The following is a 19951-nucleotide window of genomic DNA, read 5'->3' as shown; positions in this document are numbered from 1 at the left end:
ATATCAGCTAGATTCAAGCCAAATACTATTAGGGGAAATGCTAATCCAATGACCCCAGTCTTTGGATGACTGGAGTTGTATTCCATCAAACATGTTTAAAGTAGTATGCCCTCTGCTGAAAGTTAAGAAAGATTTAATTTAGTGGAATTTGGGATAGCAGTATTTGACCCATATATATCAAGGAGGTATCAACTTCAGTGTTTTAACTTGAATACTTATTTAATATAAACACTTAACACAGGTATAAAATATTAACATAAATTTGAAGAAGATTCTCTAACATAATCAGAACAAACGATATTAAGAAGGTCCGAGGCCAGGCGTGGTGGCTCACACCTGTAATCCTAGCACTTTGGGAGGCTAGGGTGGGCCAATCATTTGAGGTCAGGAGTTTGAGACCAGCCTGGCCAACACGGTGAAACCCCGTCTCTACTAAAAATACAAAAAACTAGCTGGGCCTGGTGGTGGGCAACTGTAATCTCAGCTACTCAGGAGGCTGAGGCAGGAGAATCGCTTGAACACCAGAGGCGGAGGTTGCAGTGAGCTGAGATGGCACAACTGCACTCCAGCCTAGGCGACAGAGTGAGACTCCATCTCAAAAAAAAAAAAAAAAAAAAAAAAAAAAAATGCTGGTAGAAGACACCGTGGCATTGTGTGTGAGCATGGGCTGCACCTTCCTCAAGGGATGGGACTCTGAGGCCCCTCTGTCCCCTAAATCTGCCCCAGGAGGTGCCAGTGTTTGCACATGGACAGATGTGTGCCTCCCCAGGAACAGGGGCACCTGAGACGCAAAACACTGACCAGCTGCCTCTTAGGCAGCAGTCAGCCCCAGCTTCTCGACCTGGAACTGCTTCTCAAACAGTGGAGACTTGAGTGGAGAAACCTGCAGCCCTCTCCCTCTATGGATGTCCTGTGAGAGCCATTTCTCTAGAGAGCAGAAACGCACACTCCCCCTGACTGTGTTTCCAGGGGCTGCTTGCCAGGGCCACGGCAGTGTTCTGGCCTCCCTGGAGGCTACAGATGCCCGGTGCCCCTCTGGGTGTTCTGGCCTCCTCTTCCCACCCAGAGAGCTCTAGGCAGGGCTTTCTCTCTCACAGAGCTTCTCTCGAACAGTTTGGGGAGAGTAACGCTGGGACACAGGGAGAAGCAGGAACCCCCAAACAGGGTAGTGACAGGACCAAGGGGAGGGAACCCCCAAACAGAAGAGTGACAGGACCAAGGGAGAGGGGAGGGAACCCCCAAACAGGGGAGCGACAGGACCAAGGGAGAGGGAAGGGAATGCCCAAACAGAAGAGTGACATGACCAAGGGAGGGGAGGGAACCCCCAACAGGGGAGCGACAGGTGTTGACCTATTAATAAGACCCATGGGAAGAAAAATATACATTCAAAATTATTTCCCACATTATTTATTAGGGATTTTAATTAAATTCCTTGATAATATTTGAAAACCTAGGTACTATTTATTTTCAGTGTTAAAGCACTTTCAGGCCACTTCAAGTTAAAAATGAACACTGAATTCATTCGTTCTGCACTGAAGCTGGGCCCATGGGCCTCACTGCTCTCATTCCTTCCGCGGCAGGAGCAAGGGCCCCAGCAGAGGCGCTTGGGCAGATTCCTGCCCTGTGGGTACTCAGAGTCTCCATATTTCCTCAAAAGCTTCACCAGGCCGTTATTTCTTAAACAAAAAATTTAAACAACACCCCTTCCATGAATTTTAAAACTTAAAAAATATGAAGTCAGAAGTCATGGGGGTCCAGGTTTGCCTTCTGGGCCACCCAGGCATCTTTCCAGTCTGGGATTTGTAGGGACAGGACTGTGGAGGATGAAGAGGGCGTGGCACCACAGAGGGGGTGCCCTTGGGGTTTCCTGTGCTCTTTTCTGGGGCACCCTCTTCTCACATGCATCACAACACAACGAGTCCATTCCTCACCTGTCCGCTGTCAAATCTTTATCCTTCTTTGTCTTTTTCTCTTTCTTTTTGCCTTTCTTCTTTGGAAAAAAAGGAAATAACCAACAATTTAGTCAAAACAGGCAAGCAAATAAGTCCTAGAAATTAGCTAAGCACGTTGTTTTCTGGGGGTGGTGGGAGGTGGAAAGTTAATTGTGGTGGCGTGAACATGGAGCCGCAGTGTTTTCATGGACGTAGGGACTGTCCTGGAAGACCCCATCCCAAGTTGCTTATGTAGGTGTGTCCTTGTGTGGATAGACGTGAGATCCCCACTGTGGAAATTGCAAAGCGCCAAATTCCAAAGAGGGAAGAGCATTCTGGCTTTCTGTCCCACAGAGTCAAGCTGTGTTCACCTTTGGTGCCTGATATAAGCTTGTGTTTCCCCAAAATTCATGAGTTGAAACCTACCCCCAAGGTAGGTATTAAGAGATGGGGCCTTTGGGAGGCAATTAGGTCACGAGGGTTCCACTCTCATGGAGAGGTCTGAGGGAGCTTGTTCACCCTTCCACCCTGTAAAGACACAGCTAGAAGGAACCATCTTTGAAGTGGATAATGAGGCCTCACCAGACGCAAAATCACTAGACATCGAATCCGCTGGTGTCTTGATCTTGGACTTCCCAGCTCCCAGAACTATGAGCTATTAATTTCTGTTGTTTATAAATTACTCAGCCTAAGAACATTGTTATAGCAGTTCGAACAGACTAAGGCAGTACCCAATCACCTTTCTCTGTTAGCGTCTAGCCCCAAATCTGGAGCCCTCAGGGCCAGGCAACAGTCTACCTCTAGTTCCCAAGGGGCTTTGCATTCAGGAACTTGTGACGGCCTAGAGAGACATGCTCCAAATGTGCTTATTTCATGTGCTTATTTGCCATCTGTACATCCTCTTCAGGGTAATGTCTCTTTATGTCTTTCATTCGTTCTCCAATTGGGTTGCTTGTCTTTTAACTTTTGAGTTTTGAGAGTTCTTTATATGTTTATATGTTTGAGAGTTCTATATATGTGAGTATATGAATACTAGATCTTTGTCAGATATGTGGTTTGCAAATATTTCCTCCCAGTCTGTAGCTTGTCTTTTTATCCTCTTAACAGGGTCTTTCACATTTTTAGTTTTGATGAAATCCAATATTTCCTTTTTAAAATTGTATTTTGGATGCTAATTCTAAGAACTCTTTGTCTAGGCTTAGGTCCCCAAAGTCTCCTCTTTTTGTTTTTCTAAAAGTTAAGTCTGTGACCCATTTTGAATTCATTTTTATATAATGTGTGAGACTTAGGTTGAGGTTCATTTCTTTTTGCTTATAGATGTCCAGTTACTCTGGCACTACTTATTCAAAAGTTATCTTTCCTCCTTTGAATTGCTTTTGCAATTTTAGAATAAACTTGTCTATGTCTACAAATTATATTTCTGGTATTTTGATAGAATTGCATTAATCCTATCCTATAAAAATATCCTAATGGACATTTTTACTATGTTGAGTCTTCCAATTCATGAATATGGTATGTCTATCTATTCAGATCTGCTTTGATTTCTTTCACTGGCATTGTGCAGTTTTAACATACAAGTCCTATATCTGTTTTGTTAGATTTACACATATGTATTTCATTTTTTGAGTGATTTAAAAGCACATTCCATTTTAACTTTTGTGTCTATGTATTCATTGACAATATGTAGAAACACAATTGATTTCTGCATGCTTATCGTATATCCTGCACCCTTGCTGCTGTAAGTTGATTTGGAGTTTGTAGATTCCTAGGGATTTTCCACAAGAAAATAACGTTATCTGCAAACAAAACCTTTTAATTGTATAGTAGTTTTAGATTTACAGAAAAATTACAAAAATAGTACAGAAAGGTCCTGTATCTCTCTCACATAATTTTCCATATTAACATTTTACATCACTATGGGACATTTGTCACAACTAAGAAACCAACATTGGCACAATATTATCAATAAAAACCCAAAGTTTATTAGGTTTCCACTAATTTTTCCCTAATGTCCTTTTGTTTTCCAGGATCCCAGGAAGGTTTTGGAGTACTGATTTAATCTCTTTGTTATTGACTTGTTGAGGCTTTCTATTTCTTCTAGATTTGGTCTTGTAGGTTGTATATTTCTAAGAATGTATCCATTTCTTCTAGGTTGTCCAACTTATTAGCATTTAATTATTCATAATAGTCTCTTATGATCTTTTTTGTTTCTTTGACATTGGTTGTAATTTCCTCTGTTCTATTTCTGAATTTACTTAGATCTCATCTCTTTTTTCTTAGTCTAGCATAGTTTGTCAATTTTTAAAATCCTTTCAGAAAACCAACTCTTAGTTTTATCATTTTTTCCTACTGTCTATCTATTCTCTATTTCATGGATTTCTGCTCTAATCTTTGTTATTTCCTTTCTTGTGCTAGCTTTGGGTTTAATATTCCCCTCTTGTTCTAGTTCCTTGAGGTACGTTGGTTATTTGAGATTGTTCATTTTTAATGTAGGCATTTATGGTGAAAAACTTCCCTCTTAGTATCGACTTTGCTACATCCTATAATTTTTGGTATGTCGTGCTTTCATTTTGTTTCGATATATTTTCTAATATCCCTTATAATTTTTTTCCTTGACCCAATGGTTGTTCGAGAGTGTGTGGTTTAATTTCTGCATATTTGTGAATTTTTCTGTATTATTTTTGTTATTGTTTTCTAGTTTCATTTCATCGCAGTTGTAAGTTACTTGGAATGTTTTCAATATTCTTATACTTATTAAGACTTGTTTTGTGACTTAGCATGTGATATATCCTGGAGAACGTTCCATGTATACTCGAGAAGAATGTGTGTTCTGGTGCTGCTGGGTAGAATAACTGTTAGGACTATTTGGTTCCTAGCACTATTCAAGTCTGCTGTTTCCTTATTGATTTTCTGTCTGGATGATATATTCATTACTGAGAATGGGATAGTGAAGTCTCCTACTATTATTGTATTGCTGTCTATTTCTCCCTTCAGATATGTTAATACTTGCTTCATATATTTAGGTGCTTTGATTAAAGGTGTATATTTATTTATACTTGTTATATCTTCCTATTGAATTGACCCTTTTATCATTAGTTAATGATCTTTTTGGTCTCTTGTGACAGTTTCTGATTTGAAGTCTATTTTGTCTGATATAAGTATAGCCATTTCTTCTCTCTTTTGCTTATTATTTGCATGAGGTATCTTTTTTCCATCCCTTCACTTTCAGCCTATGTGTCCCTAAATCTAAAGTGAATTACATGTATATAGCATATAGTTGAATTTTTAAAATCTGTTCAGTGACTCTATATCTTATGATTGGTGAGTTTAATCTATATACATCTGAAGTAATTTTTGAAAGGAAGGGCTTACTTTTGCCATTTTGTTAAGTTATTTCTATTTTGAGGTTCTTTCGTTCCTCTCTCAAGTTACAAGTTGCTTTGTAACTGAATGATGTTTTGTAGTGCTATATTTTGATTCTTTTCTGGTTCTGGGGTCCAAAGACAGGCCCAACACTGATTTTTGTGGATGGGCCCGCAAAAATAAAGAAGTACAATGGTTGCAGTAAATGACTTGCTATTACACTTGCTATCACAAAAGTGGAGACAGCTGCCACAAGAAGCAAGCTCTCTTCTTGTGGGAGGCCCACGGTTCTGGGGTCCAAAGACAGGCCCAATACTGAGTTTTGTGGATGGGGCTGGTATCAGGGCTTGTGGGAGGCCCATGGTACTGGGATCCACAGGCCTGGTGCTGAGCTCCATGGTAAAGTCAGATGTTCACTTCTCTGTCCCTTTCTTCCAAGATAGAACTCATGGGTCTAGGAAATATCTCTTGACACTAGGATGTGTGGGCTTTGGGGTGACATGAGTAAAGTGAAACTTTCATTCTTACTCTTTTCAATGCATCTTTTTTTTTATGATTCTGTGCTCCACCTGGGTGCTGCAGCCTCTCACCTGAATCCCAGAGCTCTTGTGAAGGTACTTTCATCTATGGATGGTTATTAAATTGGTGTTTTCAGCTTACAGTGAAGGATCTTCAGAACACCAATTCAGCTGCCTTCAGGGTTAAACCATAATATCAATACAAAATGGATCAAGAGCCAGTCATCCTGAAAAGACCACATGGCCCTGATCTAGCAAAAGTAGTCACAAATGCAGCTGAATGTGTGGAAATCTCTAAGAGAAAATGTGTGAATCACAGGAAAAGTGGCTCAGTCATGGAATGTGGAGAAAGCTGCCAGACAAGCAAAGGCTGCCTGTGCTCATGCCAGCACTGACAGGGAGGAAGAACTCCCCGCTCTCTACTTTGGGTATCTGGCCCCAATGACAGGGCTGTCTCTGGAATGAAGGTAGAAGCAGGGGGCAAACTAAAAGAACTTAAAATACTCTGATCTAACTAGCTACTCTAAACCACTGTGAGATGGATTGGTGGCAACTTACACTTCAATTCATCCAATTCCTTTCCCTATGATTCCCCCACTCACAAAATCCTACTCATTACCATTGGCCTCCCTTATAGCTCTATGTACAGGAACAGATGGGAGACCATTTGGGGAATGTGCTTTGGCTCTTTTGATAGTTCTCATTCCATCAGTGAGGCTATCAGTAATATGAATCTGCAACTGACCAGGGCTTGGGAGATGTTACTCTCAGATGGTTGGGTTTATCCTATTTATGAATCTGCAGGCCAAAGGTTAAATGGTGGACCAATTAAATTTACCAAAGGCAGGCATGTTTCCCCGTGAGGTGTCCTGGCAACAGGCAGCCCTCCTGGACATGCCACAGAATGGCAGGGGCTGCTTTTCATGACTGAATTGGCTCCACCTCACCCCTCTGCAGGGTCCTTCCCCACTCACCTTCTTCTTCTTTCCTGCTTTTGCTGGGTGCTCCCTTTCTCTGTCCACAGCTAGTTTTAAGTTTTTTAGTTCCTGTCTCATCAACTCATCAACCTAGGAGAATACAAAACACTACTTTTAAGTCACTTTGCACGTCTTGAGTTTTGTTTGTGAAGTTTAAAAATCCCTTAAATTATGGGGCAGGTTATTAATGGGAAATTGTAAAGAAGCACAATGGTTGAAGTAAATGATTTGCTATTACTACACCATAAACATAGCTGTACCTGCACCCTGATCTCTGACTCTAATTCTTTCCGTTTCTCCTCTTTGATCAGTTCTGGGATCAAAGTCCTGAGAGAAATTCCAAGACTCATCTTTATTCATCCAGATCTCTATACTCCAGAAGGGTAAAGAAAAAGAAAAAATTTAAAAAGATGTAGGTTAGTGAAAACAGTTATTGCCATATAAACATAAGCCTAACTTTATATGCTCTTGCATAGGATAAAAGTTTGAGTAAAATAAGCTGGACAGATGACATTCATATATGTGCTTGTAAATACACCAAAAAAAGAAAAAAAACTGCTGATGTAAAAATATTGTTTTTTTTTTTTTTTTTTTTTTTTTTTTTTTTTGAGACGGAGTCTTGCTCTGTCCCCCAGGCTGGAGTGCAGTGGCGCGATCTCGGCTCACTGCAAGCTCTGCCTCCTGGGTTCATGCCATTCTCCTGCCTCAGTCTCCCGAGTAGCTGGGACTACAGGTGCCCGCCACCTCGCCCAGTTAATTTTTTTTGTATTTTTAGTGGAGATGGGGTTTCACCTGTGTTCACCAGGATGGTCTCGATCTCCTGACCTCGTGATCCACCCGCCTTGGCCTCCCAAAGTGCTGGGATTACAGGCGTGAGTCACTGTGCCCGGCCTTGTTTTACTCAATATTTTTTAAGTGTGATACAATTGTATTCTACTGTATTATTATAATCATGTAAAAACAATATGTTAATGGTGGGATTATACAATCATAGGTGATCCTTTTTATAATGTTTTATCTCATTCTTTTTTCTTCAAATGATTCACTAAAATATGAAAGATTTTGTTGCCTGTTGAACCCTCCAGGAATTATCCCTTGCCTCCTATTATAAAACAGACAACATTAAACACACAAGTACCCAGTATTTCTCCCTAATTCAACAGCTAAATTTCCGAATTACTTTTTGCATGTTTTTGAAATCACACATATTTAAAATTTCCCTTTTGCCTCCTCCTGGTGGTTAGGAGGGTGGACCTAGAGAAACATGACCCTAGACAAAATAAGAATAATTTCCCATCACTAAAATAAATGGAAATAGAGTTCCTTTCTCAGAAGGGAGGTTCCAAATGTATGCTGAGGTGTGGAACAGCTGGATCCTCGACGTGGGACTTGGAAGAAGGTCTCCTGTGGGAAGCCAAGACTTGTCATTTGGGGAAGGAGACGTCTTTCTGGAATCTATGTCGAGAACGTAAAGGAAATTTGCTGGAATTTGTGAAGCTGACAACCGCCAACCAGTCTGGTCACTTCACTGGGACCTGCCTTTAGGGCTGTGATGACCTTTAACCTGGGAAGGTAGCTGAGGACTTGGGGCACAGACAGAGGCTCCCAACCTTTGAGGGACAAGGGCTGCCCCTTGTGAAGACGGCAGAGGCTGCAGGCCGAGGCAAGGCAGGTGGGGTGGCGAATGAATGAAGGAGGCTTCTCAGCATGGCCTCCCTGACAAGCATGGCATGACCCGCTGACCGAGAAGGGAGAGGGTGGCGCTCTAACTCTACATTGGGAGGAAAGTCATAGTCACAGACAGAAGAACAGATCTGGCTGCTAGAGACCCAGAGCCATCAAACGTGAAGACCTAGCATAGAGAAGCTTCCCCAGAGAATCATGTGGGTAAACGAATGGGAAGGAGAGGTTGAGTCTCTGAACAAACCACAGAGGACCAGGAACTGGCAAAAGGGATGAACAAGGAAAGGGGCAGGGATGAGATGCTGTGAGACCCAGGAAAGCCTAGACCCTCAGGAGAGGTGGAGAGAGACTGGGGAGATTCTGATGCAAACTCAGAACTGGCAAATAGGCAGGACAATTGTCCCGAGGTTTTTGGCCACCTGCCATCTGCCCGGGGCAGCACAGCTTGGTGCAAGGGCCACTGTTTGTGGCCAGGTGGAACCCCTGCCCTACCACCTACCAGTTGGTGACCTTAGCAGGGGACAGCCTTTGCAGAGCCCATTCCCCTTTCTGAGAAATGAAAATAACCCCTTCCTCACGCCGATACGGTGATGGTAAATGGAATAAAATAAAGTTACATGAATAATTTATTTTTAATAATTATTTATATATAAATAAATATATACAGTTCCAGTGTAGCCCCAAATAGTTGCTGCCATCCCCCAGGAAGCAGAGCATCTCACAGGGTCTTAGCCTACCTCACTGACACTCTCTACTTCCTGGAGGGAGAGGATCACACAGGACAGCAGCTACACCAGAAACAGCTATGCCCCAAAGCAGGTGTGTGCCAGCAAAGAGCAACTGGGGCCCTAGGGCCAGTGCCTGTGCCTTTAGTGGTCAGAGTCAGGACCCCCAGGACAGGACACCTGCAGGAAGACAGGACACGGAAACGCAGCTCCAGTTTTCAAAAAGAGTGGGTCGGGCTGGGTGCAGTGGCTCATGCCTGTAATCCCAGCACTTTGGGAGGCCGAGGTGGGCAGATCACGAGGTCAGGAGTTTGAGATCAGCCTGACCAACATGGTGAAACCCCGTCTCAACTAAAAATACAAAAATTAGCCAGGTGTGGTGGCACGTGCCTGAAATCCCAGCTACTCAGGAGACTGAGGCAGGAGAATTGCTTGAATCCAGGAGGCAGAGGTTGCAGTGAGCTGAGACTCCAGTGTGGGCAACAGAGCGAGACTCCGTCTCAAAAAGAAAAATAAAAAAGAGCGGGTCGGGTTCACAAGCTGCAGATGCTGATACCAGAGGTGACCACAGCACTTTCTGGGCAGAAGGGATTGTTTGCCACACATGGCAGAGGCAGGTCCACCTGACTTCTGGACAGACTACAGCACGGATGGCTCAGCAGGTATCTGAGGTGGTGGTGGGGGGTCCAGCAGGACCCAGCAAGGAGCTCTTGACCAGCCTACCTCCTACCAGCAAACTGAAGGGCAGGGCTGTGTGTATTGCTGGCTGAGCACCGTCTCTGCCACAGAGATATGCAGGAGCAGCCTGTGGTGATGCAAGGTCAGTTGGGCAGGTTTTTGAAAATGATGCAGATTTCTTTTAATGTGGGCTTACAAGCAGACAAAAAATAAATCACAAAGGTGGCAAATTTTTCATGGTACCAATGCACTTAGGTGTCCTTCCTGACAGGGCAGTCTCATAAGAGGTGGCCCAGGGATTGGGGGCACAGAGCTGGGGGTGGGAAGGGGGCTCGGATGGGACTCTGAAGGTGACTGCAGAGGTGAGGCCGAAGTTCAAGGGGTGTCATCATTCACATGGGGCAGGTGGCCAGCCCAAAACAGGTGTGACAACAGGAGGGGAGAAGAGGAGAAAAAGGTTGATGGGCTGGAGTGGGCCTACAGGAGGGGGCCTGGGCTGAACTTTTCTCATTACACATAATCCTTCCCAGTGAGAGGCCAGCCTGAGAGCCAGGGTGTAGAAAACAAGTATTGCATACATTGTCTAAAGCATACCATTGGTGGAAGAGATACTTCATGTCACTAATATGTGGAAGTTCATTCTTTGCCCTGCACTCCCTTAAGACTTTGTGGTTAGCTTGTATGATGCGTGTACTCCAAACGCCCCGAGGGTTTACAACTCCTGCATTTGAAGCCAATTGCTCTTTTCTAGTAAATTTTCTGAAATGTGCATAAGCTTAAACTGTGAAAAACTTCAAAATGTAGGAATAACACGTAGTGATAAAATGTAGGAAAAGGAATCAATGCTTCCTTTGACGTGTTTAAAATTGTAAGCATTCTTCCTCGAAAATTCTAGAAAAGGTTTAAATGTGTCATAGCGTGCTGTTTACTAATAACAATCCCCCTTGTAGGATTTCTAAATCTTCTGCAATAGCAGCACCTACCTGTTACATTGAGGGCATTTTAAACAGAACAGCTTTGTTAGTTACTGGAAGCTACTTTTCTTTTTCACTAGATTCACTAAAATCAGGAAATAACGTATTTAATGATAAAAGGAAGGCAGAATCTCTCACAGAAGGGAAACCATGACACAATTACTTATGTAGAAACAGTTGTACGGTGGAACGCATTCTCATTCTGGAGTCGCAACTATATTTAAAATAAAACGCCGCACAGCCGTTTTGCCCATTTCCCCTCTAGATCGTTTAAATGGATGGAGTTTTCTACTGAAACTTTGCTTTTCTCATGACACTTTTGCGCAGGGCACTTTTCAATCCCTTCAAGAATTTCATGGACATTTATAAATGCAGGAAGCTATTCATGGCCCTCAAAGGGCAACAACTGCCCCACTCTCTCCTAGAGTGGAGAAAGAGCTTTTATCCTAAGAATGTGAAAAGCGAGACCAAGCCAGTTTCACACGTGGGGGGGCAATGAAAGAGGGGCGCCGGGGCGGGGGGCTAATCTTAGTGATTAAAATGCTAATGTTTTATTTGAAGAGGAAAACCTTTGATTTTTTAAGAAAAGAATTCCAAGAGGAAGACATTTAATTCCTTGAAGTTACTAAAGACCTGGCAGATAACAAGTCCAATGCCACACCATCCGACCAGGAAAATGACACCACGGGTTTGCTTCCAGGAGGGATGCTGCTTGCTTTTTCAGTCATTAATGGAAACAGATATTACACAAAAGGCGTGGACAGTTTTCAGAGCTTTTGGGCCGGTCAGCATGTTGCAAGAGCTGGCTTCCCATGGGGACGGTAGATTTCTCCCAAATTAATTTTTGCTTGTATCAGAATGATACACATTGTTTTAAACAAAGTCAGAGTATTAAACAGATTATAATGAAAAACCTGTCCCACTCTGTCTACCTGCCAATTACATTATCCAATGGCATTCTTTCCTATATTCATTTATTCATTAACAATCCACAGGACAAATTCAGTTATTATATTTTGACTTTATTGAGCCCGATTATGGGCCAGGCACTGCTCTCAGAGCAGGTGGATAATGGAAGGTCCTGCCCTCAAGGACTTGGCATGGCACCGTGAGCAACGTCCGTGAACACACACTCACACCCAAGTGGGCAAAGGGTGGGCACGGGCAGAGGGGGACTGTCACTCCACAAGGGCCCTTAAGGAAGGTCTCACTGGCACCGAGGCCCAAAGGGACGAGCATTCTGAGCCAGAGGAACAGAAAGCATAAGGGCCAGAGGTGGAGCGTGACTGGCCTGCTGGAGGAAGCGCAGCGGCCACAGGGGCAGTGTGTAGTGATCTGGTTTCATGGAAGCTATTTCGGGTAGTTTCTGTGTTCTTTTCCTAGTGTCTATATAACATGCTCACATGCTACTTCTTGAGTTATCAGTTTCAGACACGAGCCCCTGACTTCCTGCCATGGGACAGCAGCCTTCTGCTCTCCGGCTCCTTTCTTCCTGTGCCCTCGTCTTAGCTGTGTCAGAAGAGAAGGGAGCCCTGCTTTCCACATCCCGGGGCACCTGCTGTCTGAGTGTGAGTGCAGGGCAGCTTTCAGATGCCCATGGCAGCCAGAACTCCCCTCTGTGAGTCCCTTCTTGGGACATCCTAGAGAATGAGCTCCACCAAAATGAGGGAGAGGCAAGAAGTTAGCAAAGGCCAAGTAAGGCTCAAGGATCGCAGCTGAGAGGGAGGGCTCCACAAAGGTGCGCTTCAGAAGAAAACGAATTAGTATGTTACCTGGAGTGTTTGAAGGCATGGGAGTTATAGATACATGCAGTAACAAGCCAGTGAGGGTGGCGGTAAAGACCAAATAATGATGTGCAAAGCAGAGTCTTAGATGGCATTGTTGCTGTAGACACACACCTGATGCCAGTGGTACCCTAGCCAGGCCCATGGCCCCACCATGTAGATGATGGCAACTCCCAGCAGGTCCCACTGGATGTTGTTACTGTCATCCTAACTTACAGAAACTACCCAGTTTATGCCACTCTCCCCACCCGATCCCACCACTATAACCCCCAACATATAAGCTTGTTGTTGGCAGGTGTTACCTTTATATCTCCGGGCTAGCACTGCTAGCACCCTGGAGATGCTGACTGTTTGCTGAAGGAATATGCAAGTGAAAAGGTGTTTTTGATAGTGACTGCTCTGCACCATTAAGTAGGTGATGGATTCTTAAGCTTGGATGACAGCAAGGCTTCTACCAGTACGTGCCCACACGAGGAGAGCCACATTTACCTCTCCCAGTTGTTGTGAAGATTAAATGAGATGGGCATGGAGAAACTCCAAGCCTTGCATGTCTTAGGTACTTAATAAATGTTAGTTTTCCCTTTTGACCTCCTTTCTTCCCAATGAAAATGGATTCAGTTGCCAAATCCTGCCAACGTTATCGTGCCCGCTGGGGTTCCACTTCAGTTCAGCATCTCATGCGGTGGGGTGCCCTTGCATGGTATGTAAGAGAATTTTCAGTGGCATGCAGGCATTTTTATCTTATGTCACTAGCATATCAAACCTATGGCCACATTCATATTGTTGCTTAGGATGAGGTGCAATTATTAAGGTGAAAGCCCAGAGTCAATTTAAAAATACAGCTATTAAGTTGATAATATCCAGAGAAGACCAAGGTTGGGAAGGAGGCCATGAATGACTGCCATTTGGAAAGATTCCACTTCACATTCGGATTGCATCTTTCAGAAACTTCCACACTAGCACTAATGACCGAGGTCATCTGGACAGGTCACTGTGTTTGGATTTATCCTGAGGGCACAGTAGAACCACAGGAGTTGGGTAATAGTTCTAGGAAATTAAAATGCAAATATCTGAAAGACCAGTTCCTACATTTGCATATCCAGCCAGATGACAGCTATACACATCAGGCTGAACAACTGACAAAAAAATCGTGTGTCAGAATTCAGGCACATGTCTTAGTCTAATAGGATTAAGACATTTTACTGTACATACAGTATCAATTTTCTTAATTTAAGTAATCTAAAAATATCTTTCTTCCCTGCCACTAGCATGAAAACATTCAGCTGAAGTCTGAAGGGTTCAAAAACAGGATGGGGGTCTTGACTATCTTCTCATCCTAAATGTGTCTTGCCTTTTAACTAATTGTATGCTTCAGGCCACCAAAAGGAATTTTTTTTTTTTTTTTTTGAGACAGAGTCTCGCTCTGCCGCCCAGGCTGGAGTGCAATGGTGCAATATTGGCTCACTGCAAGCTTTGCCTCCTGGGTTCAAGCGATTCTCCTGGTTCAGCCTCCCGAGTAGCTGGGATTACAGACGCCTGCTGTTATGCCCAGCTAATTTTTGTATTTTTGAAGAGACGGGGTTTCACCATGTTGGCCAGGCTGCTCTTGAACTCCTGACCTCAGGTGATCTGCCCGCCTCGGCCTCCCAAAGTGCTGGGATTACAGGCGCTGAGCCACTTCGCCTGGCCAGGAAATTTAAAATAGAGACAGGCAGAACGTCTCGGTTGTGAGTAGCATGCAGCAGCCTCCCCTGACGGGGTTCCCAGGACGTGCTGCTGTCTCGGTGACCATGCATGTTCTCCTAAACTTACCTTTGTATGCGTTACATCCTTCCTTCATGGCAGGAAGAAAAAGACTTGGTGACATTTTCCATTTTTCATCTTCTTCCTGTTCAAAGCAGAATATTTTCATTAATCACAGGCAAGACTGGGCAGCAAAAGGCGCAGACACTGTGATGACCGTGACTAGGGTTCATGCTGTGCAGGCCCAGTCCTGGTCCCCCGGGGCAGTGCCCCTCTGGCCTGAGTATGGCCCAGTCCTGGTCCCCCGGGGCAGTGCCCCTCTGGCCCGTCTGAGTATGGCCCAGTCCTGGTCCCCCGGGGCAGTGCCCCTCTGACCCGTCTGAGTATGGAGTGCTGTGTCCACTGAGCAGGCGTGGGTGGTCCAGGCTCACTGAAGTGTCCCCTGCTGATACCAGCTTTCCCTTCTCAGTGGCCTCCCCTGGGGTACCCCATGCCCTGAGTTTGATCCTGTCTTCTTTTTGATTAAAAAACTTTTTTTTTTTTTTTTTTTTTTGGAGACAGGGCTTAAGCGATCCTCCTGCCTCAGCCTCCCCAGTAGCTGGGACTGCAGGTGTGCACCACCACACCTGGCTAATTTTTAAATTTTTTTGTAGCGGCGGGGTTTTGCCATGTTGCCCAGGCTGGTCTTGAACTCCTAAGCTCAGGCAATCTGCCCCCCTCAGCCTCCCACGGTGTTGGGATTATAGGCCTGAGCCACCACACCCAGCCTGGTCCTGTCTTCTCATGCTCTCACTCCTTCCTCGCTCTGAAGGATGATTTCCCAGCCTGAGTTCATCTGCCTCCCTCCTTCATGTTCCTGTAACCAGCCCTTGGAGCTACTCCCCATCCTTTGCTGAGCTGTGCTGCTTGCCAGTTCCAGCACCTGGGCTGTTCCTTCCTCTCGCTACCTGCCTCGTCCTTGAGCCTGGAAGCCATCTCGAGCCGCAGCCTGACTCTGGGGCCCTGCTTCCTTCCTGGAGCCAGGATCTAGCTAGCTTCCGTACCCTGGGCCCCCCGCAGCAGAGATAGCCAGGCCACCATCCCTGGTGCCTGCTGCCAACTCTGTGCACCAAGACTGGAGATTGCAGTGCTACCTGCCATCAGCCCAGGCCACAGCTCTGCTCTGAGCCCCAGCACAAGACCCCCTCTGCCCCTCTGCTGCCAGGGTTCACCTGTGCCTAATAGTGAGGGCTAGGCCCTGCAAACCCTCATGTGATGTTTCTCTGCAATAATGTTGAACTGCCTCAACAGTCAGGTTTCCGATGACCACCATCATGGCTATTGCTACCCTTAGAGAGGGAGAAAGGAACAACGCTGGCTCTATTCTGTCCTCGGGTTCCTGAAGCAGGCTCAGTACTCTCTATGCAGTGGGAGGAAGGGCAGCAGTTGGGTGACGTGGGCGTGCCTCCCCTGGGCTGCTTCCCAAGCACACCCTGACTCTGGCACCTGATGGGCCCTTCCGTTTCTGGGCTCCAGGGTTGGACTCTGGGATGCAGTGGCTTGAACACGTTGCCCCCACAGGCCCTCATGGTTGTGTAGTATCCATGCATCAGATCCAGAGGTATTTCTCCTCTCTCTCCCCATGGCCAAGCAATCACCAAACCCCACTGTTCTGCCGCAGAGGCTTTCCTGGGGTCTCCCTGCTTCCGCCTCCAGTCCCACTGCCCTGGCCCCTTGCTCCAAGGTTGGCTAACGCGGGGTCACTCTCTTCTCTCCTGCTGGAAGGGGTCTGCAGCAGAGCTGGCCTCACGACTTCCTTCCTTGAAAGCCCCACAGAGGTATCTGTCTTGGAGCTCCTGGGAGGTGCCGTCCCCCACAGGATACAGTCCAAGCCCCTCAGCAGACCACACACCACCCCCATAGGTGTGGTCCCCCAGGAGTGCCCCTGCCCCCTCTGCAGCCTTTGTCCTTGCCACCTCCTGCCTCCACCATCACCGCAGAGATGCTGACAAGGCCACCCCCCTGCACCTGCCCCACTCTTTCCCCTGCTGTTCCATCCGCCTGGAAGGCCACCCTTCTCCTATGCTTTCTGATGAATTCAGACTCTGAACAGACCTCCCGTCCTCCTGAAATCCTCTCCGATGGCCTTCCTGCCCTTGTTGCAGGACTGTCATTTCCTCAGAACAGCCTGCTTTTCCCACCAGACACAGCAGGCAGGGACGACCCTCGACAGCCCTGTGGCCTGGCCGCTTGGCCTGTGCGCGACATTTGCTGAATGAAGCGAGAACAGGAAAAGTATAGCTCAATCCATGGATAAATGGGTAAACATAATGTATTTCCACACAATGAAATGCTGAACTCACCCACAGAAAGAGCGAACACAGACACGAAGACAGGACACAGGCTACGGAGCGGAGGAAGCGTGAAGACCTAGGCTGAGAGTGTGACGCCAGACCCAAAAGGCCTCACAGTGTATAATCTCGTTTATATGAAAACAGACAAACTCGGGCAGAAAGCAGATCAATGGTGGCCAGGGGGTAGGGATGAGGCAGAGAGGGGGGAAGGGGAGGGGCTGCTTAATGGTTACAGGGTCTCCTTGGGGTTGATGAAAAAGTCTCCACTGTCATGCTGCTTCACTGCGTCCCTCATCGTGATTTTTGCCAGATCTGAGAATCCCTGACCAATAGAACCATCGTTTCTTTAAAGACTCACTTACGTTCTTTAAAGAGGCACTCTCTATTGCTAAGGTGAAACCATAGTGGATACATTGGTTTCCTGATACACGAGAATAAAACACAACCATCGGAATAAAAGAGGCCGGGTGTGGAGCCATCGGACTCTCCCCAGCGCATGCCCCAGGTTCCTGGGAAAGCCAGGGCTTCCTCGAATCCTCCCCAGCCCAGGGCTGGCAGTGGCTCTCCCTCCCAAGACACTGCTGGGTTACACCCGGAGCAAAGGCACACTTGGCTGCCTCAGTTACCTTCTGAGGCAACTGTAGCTCTGATCAAGTCACCTGCTGGCTCAAGTGTTCCCAGGGGCTTTCCACGGCCCCCTGAGACCATGGTTACCAGCTCACTCAAAGGCCACACCTCCTGCCCCTGCTGACTCTCATCTGTGGTCTGTCCCCCTGTGAATCCGCCGTGTCTTTTTTCAGCTTTGCATTTTTCAGCTTTGTATTTTGTTTTGAGTCCACTGTGTCTTTCAGCTTTGCATTTGCTCAGGTCACCAGGAAGCCGGGAAGACATGTGAAACGGGATCACAAGAGCTTCAGGGGAGGCCCAGGGTGCTGCAGAGGGGACTCTCACTTCATGGGGAGGTGGGGACATGGCAGGCTTGCCTGGAACTGCAGCCCATAAGCCAGGCAGGGGGAGCTGCAGCCAGCGGGGAACCAGGGAGAGAACCTGGACCCAGAAACACCAGGGGGCCCAAAGCCTATGACGCAGTTCACCCACCTTCCAGAGCTCACACTAAATCAAAGCTCTCTGGTAAGAAAGTCCCACCGAGAACTCAAAGTTCGGGTTAGCTACGCCCCATTCCTGGCTCCCAAGAGACCCGGGCATTAGAGAAAAGCCTGCAGAGCAGCAAGGAAAAGACCAGCAGTGGATAAAGCAAGGCCTGGGAGGAAAGAGGGAGAATCCATGAACGAAAGAGAAATTTAGAATCACTTTCATTAGTATATTTATCCTCAGAGATACTATTTATCATCTGTCTGTCTCTCTCTTTCCAGGTATCACTAAGGAGTCATACATCTTTATCACTTTTTTGTCAGTGTTATTGTCTATTATTGCCATTTTTGTTTTGGATACTCAGATTGTTCTATGTTTGGTCTCTGGGAGCCCCTACACTGGTGAGGCTGTGCTCTTAGGGATGGATGAAGGGGAGGAAGAGGAGAAGGGTGAGGGGTAGGGCTCCAGGGAAGGAGACTGAGGTGTGGCAAAGTGTTTCCAGCAGAAGGAACAGCATGTGTCAAGTCCAGATGGGGAGGCTGTGTCTCACAGGGATGGCTGAAGGAGGTTCAGCAGCTGTGGGGACTGCGTGGGGCTGGGCAGACATGAGGCTGCAGTGCGGGGAGAGAGAGAGGGAGAGAAGAGAAGTGGGGAGGAAAAGAGAGACAGGGAGACAGAGATGGAGAGACAGAGAAAGAGGATGGCCCTCGAAAGGACCGTGAGCTGTGCTTTTCAGGGAGCTTGGAGTTGGCTTACAAGCAGGGCAGCTACCCAGGAGCCTGGTGTGAAGGGATTGGCCCCTTGGGACATCACTCTGGCTGGAATGGGGGTTCGAGGGGTTGGGAGCAGGCTAGTTTGCATGCACATGTGATGTATATCTGCTATAGCAGAATCATAATTTATGACTTAAAAGTTTTGCTGGATGAATAGGCGCAACATGGTATTTTTGAAAAATTATATTTCTTTAGTTGGTGGGGCTGAACTTCATTCTGTTTGCTTTTCTGTTCATTGTGGCCTTATCTTGATTTTTACAAATGAAGGTGCATGAGCCTATCTGTTTACCTGTGAACCTTTCCTGAGCAGCTACTAAGGGTGGGACTCGCTAGGTTGCTAGAGCTGCACGGGGCCTGCCTCTGAGATCCTTGAGTCCTCCTGTCCCCGGATTCCTTGCTCACTATGCCTCAGGGGCCCGACTGCACCACACCACAGCCCCTCTTCCCCCGATGCCTTTTACTGGGTGGTTCCCAGGTCCAGGGCTTCCCTGTAACTGTCACACACACGTTTCCGCCAGTAGAAACCAGGGGTCACCTTCCCAGATCCCATCCCACTGCTGTGGCTGGCCTTGCACACTCTGGCCCACTTCCTGAGGTGAGGAAGGCCAGCCATGACCCGAGTTCTGATGCTCTCTTCCTCTACACAGGGCGGGTGCCCCACTCCACTGTCAGACAACTCTTCTGACTTAACCCAATGGAAAGCTAAAAAAAAAAAAAAAAAAAAAAAATTCCAATGCCCAGCTCTGCCCTAGACCAATTATGCTCAATTAAGTGAGAATCTTTTCCAAGGTGTGTGGACATTGGGAGTTGTTTTTTCTTAAAACCACCCCAGGCAGCTTGACTGAAGGCCACAGATTCATTGAAGTTGTCCTTCCATCAGCTGAGGCCCAGTTCCTGGAGCCTCAGGAGTCTGCACCCTTTTCATGCCCTAAGTCTGCTCCAGATGAAACCTTCCTGACTCCTATCCCCATCGCTCAAAAGAGATTTCCAGATTGTTCACCCTCCTGGCCATCTCCTGTGGACTGTTCTAGCTACCCAGGCTCCCAGTCAAGCAACGGTGTTGGTTTAATGGTCATGGGTGGAGCCATGGCCGGTGACCTCCTTGGCCTTTGCGGCATGTGAAGGTGGCCTGCAGTTATGCCGCTGTCTGGACATTCCCAGCACACCATGAGTCCGAGTTGACAAAGTCCTCCTACCTTTTTAATGCATATACCATGTAGACAGATTTCTCCTGCCTTGAAAGTATACTAATGGTTTTTAGGTGTTTATTCCTAATGACTTGATCAGCTCAAGCTGCTATAAGAAAATACTATACACTAAGTGGCTTATAAACAAAAGAAATGTATTTTTCACAGTTCCAGAAACTGGCAAGTCCTA

General features: G+C 46.4%; 1 protein-coding gene across 1 annotated transcript in view; it reads right to left on the bottom strand.

Annotated features, from left to right (window-relative positions):
• The window catches only part of IQCA1 (IQ motif containing with AAA domain 1), a 175243-nt gene that overhangs the window by 52930 nt on the left and 102362 nt on the right, over window positions 1-19951 (bottom strand). The window contains 5 exon segments of the mRNA XM_030916569.1: window positions 1932-1990; window positions 6760-6879; window positions 7050-7106; window positions 7108-7157; window positions 14446-14521. Coding sequence (XP_030772429.1) covers window positions 1932-1990; window positions 6760-6879; window positions 7050-7106; window positions 7108-7157; window positions 14446-14521 — 362 coding nt within the window.

The sequence above is a fragment of the Rhinopithecus roxellana genome, chromosome 14 (assembly GCF_007565055.1).
Source record: "Rhinopithecus roxellana isolate Shanxi Qingling chromosome 14, ASM756505v1, whole genome shotgun sequence".
NCBI classification, from domain to species: domain Eukaryota; kingdom Metazoa; phylum Chordata; class Mammalia; order Primates; family Cercopithecidae; genus Rhinopithecus; species Rhinopithecus roxellana.
Note: the sequence above shows the minus strand (reverse complement) of the source record. Positions and strands in the feature narration are given on the sequence as shown.